At 53.2% G+C, this 6,440-nt stretch overlaps 1 protein-coding gene across 1 annotated transcript; it reads right to left on the reverse strand.

The window, feature by feature from the left end:
* Positions 1-2,316: 2,316 nt before the first annotated feature.
* On the reverse strand, positions 2,317-4,109 carry LINC02874 (long intergenic non-protein coding RNA 2874). Its single transcript, XM_019623880.1, is given in 2 exon segments — positions 2,317-2,443; positions 3,871-4,109. Coding segments are annotated over 2 exon segments (366 nt in total).
* Between the last annotated feature and the right edge of the window lie 2,331 nt (positions 4,110-6,440).

The raw sequence follows: 6,440 nt of genomic DNA on the forward strand, positions 1-6,440 counted from the left end.
TACGAGTGTGCCCACTTATGCCCCTGGTGTATGTGCATGCATGAGTGTCTGCTCACACCCTGAATATGTAAGTTTGTGAACACCTGTCTCTTGTGCCCTGTGTGTGTGAATGTGTGAGTGTGTCTAGTCACATCTGTGTGACTGTGCCAACACGTGTGTGAGTGCCTCCTCATACCTGTGTTCACATGTGAGTGTGCAAGTATGTCCCCTCATCCTCCTGTAGGTGTGAACATGTGATCCTGTGAGCACGTCTGCTTATGCCCCTGTGAGTGAAAATGTGAATGTGCCTACTCACACCCTGTATGTGAACGTGTGTGAACATGGAGTGTGTGAGCATATCTGCTCATACCCTATGTGTGAACAAGTGAGCATTACGGGTGCTACCATGCCCACTGATGTCCCACGTGTGGCTGTGTTTGTGTGCAAGTGTGTGTTTACTCACACCCGTGTGAGTATGTGAGTGTGTCTACTCACACTTCTGTTTGTGAGTATATGAATGTGTGTGTGTCTACTTTCTCTTCTGTGCGTGAGAATGTGTGATGTGCGAGTGCGTGTGCTCCTCCAGCCCCACGTATGTGAGCAGTGGCTCCCTGCACCCTGCCAGCATTGCCTCACCCCTGTGACACAGCCACTAATGACTGTTTGCCATTGTCTGTGCAGCGGTGGCATCACCTGCACTAATGACAGTTTCCCCTGCCTAATGACCTGGCTCCTGCCCCATCATTTAGGAGCCACAGGAGCACTCTGGGCCTGTGGCCAGAGAGATGTTGACAAGCTCAACACAGTGGGGGTAGGGAGAAGCATAAATCCCACCCTCCCCTGAAAGCCCTCGGGGTGCCCTGGGTGGGCTGGACAGTTCAGCTGGCTGATGGCATTTCAGGGTAGGAGCCCTGGGTCTGGGTCTTGCCCTCTGTCTCTGGTGGGGCTGGAGGGTTGCTGCCTAGGCTTGCTCTGGTCTGGGGCCACCCCTGGAGGGGGCGCGAGGGCATCGGGGACAGTCCAGTTCACAGGGTCCAGGACAAGCCACCCTTGGTGGAGTCCCACCACTGAAGTCTCATTCGCTGACCCTGCCAACATGTCTTTTATGATTGAAATGAAGTTAAAATTGCCCCTGGACTCAGAAGGAAGAGCTGAGGAGGGGCCGCTGGCCCCTTTCTGTGAGTCCACAGCAATTCGTTCAGACTCTCTCACAGCTTCGAACCTACTCCATCCTATTAGTGTTTCCCATTACAGGCCTGCCTCCTCCTACCGTAGGTTTATCTAGATAGGCAGATAAGCCTAGTACTCCACCTGGTTCAGTAGGGACTCCCTGAAGGTCTTCGGGGTTAACGAATACACCCCCTGGAACTAGCTGTGTGACCTTGAAGTGACTTGCAGCATCCTCTGCAAAATGAGGATGCAACAGCACCTGCTTCAGGGTGATTTGCATAATATCAACTCCAGCCTTTACCGCCTTCTTCAAATGTTCTTACTGTGAGCATTTCACACATGTGGGCACTTAAGTAAGTCCACGCAAGTAATAAGAGCTAGAGTTGAGGTTCAACCTCAGGTCCATCTCTCCAAGGTCTGAAGGGAAGGTCGGGTAGGCCGGTGGAAGCACAGCATTGGCACTCAGTCTGGTTTCAGAGGCCAGGAAGAAGGAACTTGGTCTTGGAAGGGTTTGCAGTGTTCCAAGGGGAGAAGCTTCCCTTGAGAAGAAGCTGACCTCTTCCAGTTAACCCCCAGAGATTCCTGCCCCATACTACCTGATCTAGGGCCTCCCTGGCAGTCAAGACAAAAACTAGAACATGAGGAGACACTGCTCATTGTCGGGAGTTTCTTCAGTGAGATGGCTTGATTATCAAGAAGAAAATAAATTGCAGGAAGCAAGATGTGACTTAGATTTCAAAGCCTCCTTGGTATTCCTTAAAGGCAGAGCCTAATCCTCCAGCAAAATGGGTTTAATTAACACTGGGGACTCTCACAATGAGCAATGACCATGAAAGATGTGGCTTTATGAGAACATTTGTAAAGCAACACATAAACAAGGACACAGAAATACAGGGAAAACTCTGGATCTAAGTGCTGAGGGGACGCGGGATAAGTGGTGCTATGAACTGGGTGAGGTTGGCCAGAGAAGGCTTTCTGGCACAGTGGGGTGTGGGCCAGGTTGAAGAGGGACAGGCTTTCCTTGGGGTGCGGTAAGGCAGGGGAGCAGCCGGCACCTAGCATCCCAGCGGCAGCATTTCTGAGCCATCTCCCAGAGCCCTGGCTCAGTGACCTGGTATCCTGGGAATTTGCCCTGCTTCCTGGGTGGGGATTGTCCAACCCGCCTGCCTAGCCCTCTTGGTGCCACTTGGAAATGACATGGAAATGTGGTGCCGTCTTGAGCCAGGTCCTCCTCTCCAAGGAGTTTGGTCCGGTTTGGCCTATGGCCCATCCAGGCATCTGCTCTGTGGGGTGTCTGGGGAAAGAGGGGGAGTGCAGGGCCACTGGGGGTGCAGATGGGGATTCTGAGAAACGGAGGGGAATGATAATAAGGTCTGTTGCCTCCCTCTCAGGGGGTCAGGGTGCCAAAAGGGAGGATGGCAGGCCCACAGTCCTGTGCTTGGTTGCTTTGGGGCTGAGGCTGGGCCTAGGACAGTGGCAAGATTCACAGAGCTGCTGAACAGGATGTGCCCTCGGTCTACCTTCTTCCTTTGCAGAGAGGAACTGGAGGGCCAGGAGTTGGGAGGGGAGGACAGAGTGTGTGTGAGTGTGGTGGTGAAGGGGTAGACCCGGGATTTGAGAAAGAGGCCCTGCCCTGGTTTTCAAGGTGCTCCCTGGAAAGTGGGAGAGACAGGTGCATCCCAGGCCACCGTCCAAGGTGGGAGCAGCAGACCCAGCTTGGGGACTGGGTGGTGGTTGGGGCGGGAGAGGGGCAGATGCTGGGTGGCTTCCTGTAGGAGGGGTGGGCCATGAAGCAGAGCTGAGAAGCAGGATGGGGTAGAGGATGGGTGGGGGCTCCGTGCTGGGGAGTGAGAGGACTGTGTAAGGAGGCTGGCTGAGATGAGAGTGTGAGGGGGAGCAGACAGAGCACCCCCAGGGACAGAGCTCTAGGCCCAAGCTGAGGGCTTAGCCTTTGAATCAGGAGGCAAATGGAGCCCTTGTGGTCCAGCAGGGCTTCTGACTGAACCCCCAGACGCAGATGTCTGTTCATCCCTGGGAGCACAAGGGCCGAGGCCCGGGGTTCCCACCAGGTCTCCTGTGCTGCATTCCAGGAGCTGCAGCCTGTCCAACCAGGGCTGGGTGCTGGGCTCTCTTGCCCGCTGCGGTCGAGTTTTGTGCTGGGGAGAGGGTAGCATCTGGGAAAGGCATCCAGGAGTGGGCTGGGGAAGGAGGGGTTAAGGATCAAGACATGGGAGAACTATGGGACTGGGGTTGACTCCTGGTCTGTTCTCACCTAAAGGGACGCCCTGAAACTGGGACAGAAGCACCTATTTGGGGATTCATAGTCACTTTATGACTGGCATTTAGATGCGTGTCTGCAGCAGCCACAGGAATGACAGCAAACTCTCTATGCTTTGAAACAGCATCATCATTCAGGGCCAGCAGTTCGGAGTAGAAAGACACTGAAAGAGATGCGAGAAGAGGGACTGACCCTTAAGACAGAAGAGGGAGTCTCTCCTCCCCGTATCCATTGTCCTTTGGGGAGGGGTGGGCAGTGGGACGGAGGCTATTGGGCAGCATGAAGGGGCCTGGGAGGAGGAGCTGAGACAGTGGGTCACTAGCCAAAGGTCGCACATAGAGGCCAGAGGGACCTCGAGTCTGAGCCCTGTGAGGTCGGCTTCGTTGTTGGTCCTTGAACCTTGTTCTTGGGCTCTGTGCCCAGCCTTTGCTGTCAGCACCTACTGCCTGAGCCAGCGCCTGGCAAACGCAGCCATGAGGTCATGGGGTGGGGTAAGTTGGCGGGCCCCCGATCTCCAGTGGAGCCTCGGCAGGTGCATGGTAGAGCCCTGGGCCTGGCGCCTCTGTAATCTTCCTCCTGGCTTCGTCCCTTTCCAGAGAGGCGGCTCTTCCAACCATCCAGTGTGGTCTCATCCACCTCAGGCCCCAGACTCCAACGAAGGTGGAACCCTGGATCGTGCCATAGCACGAAGGCTTAAGATTAGACTTCAAGAAGGACTTCCTACTCAAGAGATGGGATGGTGGGATAAGGGAAGGGGGAGTTAAATTTAAGGTCACATGTTAATAATAAGTGTAGCATTCTTCATTGAGGGCTTATTCAGTGTCCTGTTCTATGCTAAGGGCTTTGTAAGCAGTTCTCTTGGAATCTTCACCGTGACCTTGTAGATATGGAAACTCAGACTAAGTTTTCACAGCTGGTAAGCAGAGGGGCTGGTGCTCTTGCACCCAACTCCCTAGCTCTGAGATAAAATCTTGAGGTTCAGTGAGGCAGGCCACTGGAGGACCATGAGGGCTTCCAAGTGCTCACTCATTTCTTCATTTAATGTTCAGTGATGAACAAGACAGGGCTCTTCAGGGCAAGAGTTGGATGTCGAACAGGCAAGAATGATAAGAGGTGAGTTCATGTTCCAGAGGGTGGAAGTCAGCCATGCAGAGGTGGGTGGGCCTGTTTCTGTTTGGTACATCTTGAGTCAGAAAGGAAGCAAATGCATCAGAGCTACAGCAAAAGGGAGCAAGGTGAGACGGCAAGACCTTCAGACTTCCATGCCATGGTCACGTGAAGGGCATGTTTTCTGGAGAGGGAGAGCAGTATGAAGGGCTCAGTCTGGAGGTAGGGAGAAAGACGATCTGATTTGGGGGGTCTTTATGCAGGTGCGTGTGTGTGCGTGTGTGGGTGTGTGCGTGTGTATGTGTGTACACACATACATGTGTCCACAGTCTCTAGTCATGCACTTTCTGCCCCCAGCTGGCTCTGAGCCCTCCAGCAGCATCTGTGTTGTACCATAGACACCCCAGGGAGGGTGTCCCCTTTGCTCATGGTCTGGAATGTACTCTCTATGTGGGTGCAGTGCTGTCTAGATTGGGGACCATTCTTGTGCCCCAAATGTTCTCTAATTTGGCAGGCCACTTATTCTAGTCCTGACAACCCCACTGTTAGTCCCAGGAGGTTTTCCCTGCCCCTTCGTCAAGGACCCCCATTCCCTTCCTCTTTCCTGAAGATGAACTGGGTCTAGGATTTTAGCTAGTGGTGGGCATATCCTATTCCTTCCCCGTGGGTCCACAATTCCACCTTGATTCCTTCACCCCGGTGTTCCAGCTTCCACAGGACGAGACCCACTGTAGCAAGTCTTCACATGCTTATAGCACAGATGTGTGGAGCAGAGGGATTCATGGACGACTCCCAGTGTATAACTGGGGCCAGCCCTCGGGTGCGCACTGTCAAATGTGTTCTGTCAGGGTTTGGCTGCTGGCCCCTGTCTGCTCTTGATGTGCAAGTCTGTGCCCCATGACAGTGGGTCTGGGGTCAGATCCTGTGTTTCAAGACTCAGTGGCAACACACAGTCAGGATCCTAGGATGTCAAGGGCGGGTGGGACTCCAGAGATCATCAAGGCTCATAGCCTTCATTTACAGGCAAGGCACCTCCCGGAGAGGAGAGACCTTTGCCCACGATCACACAGTATTTTGGGGGACACTGTGAGCCTCCTGACCCCCATGCCATAGCCCTTTCCACCATGTCACATTGCCTCCCTATGTCACATTGACAAGCTTCTCTCTTCCTCTCTCTTTTTTCTCTTGTCTCTACTTCTCTTACACTTTCCCCCTCTCAAGTTCACCAATCCAGACCCTGCCATCTTCAGTCCCTAGCCTGGCCCTCCTCCACTTTGGAACCTACCTGATTTCTCTCTTCTACCTCCTTCTGTACCATTAACAGCATGGCCTGCTAATTCCCATTCTCTAATTGTCTGTAACACAAATTAATGTTTTATTACTTGATGTTCTAATGACCCGAGTTCTAAACAGGCTCAATTGTTTCCTGGTGGCTGCGTGACCTTGGGCTAGTTACTTAACATTCTTAATCCTCTGTTTTCTCATCTGTAAAATGGGGCAGGTGTTCGAGCCTGAGTGAACAGCAAAAGCTAAGCTCAGAAGACTGGACTTGGAGAATGGCAAGATGGAAATCTGATGTGTGGTGGGTGTGGGTGGGGGCGACAGCGGAAAGGCAGGCAGGGGCCAGATTGTGGAGAGCCTCAGCTGGGAGAGCTTATGCGACTGGGGGAGGTTATGCAGTGAGGAGCCCTCACGCCATTTTTGGAAGAGAAGTAACGACCCCCACCTAGAGTTTGGGGTGGCCATGACATGGGGTAGAAAGGGCAGGGCTTTGGAGCTAGCAGACCTGGATTTGCAGTTTAGCTCCGTCACTGGTTAGCTGTGTAATGCTGCACAGATTTCTAGATCTCTCTGAATTTCTTTTTCCATTAGAGATTGTACCTAACCCATAGACTTATGGGAAGGA

This window comes from Hipposideros armiger, unplaced genomic scaffold, assembly GCF_001890085.2.
Source record: "Hipposideros armiger isolate ML-2016 unplaced genomic scaffold, ASM189008v1 scaffold_569, whole genome shotgun sequence".
Classification (NCBI taxonomy): Eukaryota; Metazoa; Chordata; class Mammalia; order Chiroptera; family Hipposideridae; genus Hipposideros; species Hipposideros armiger.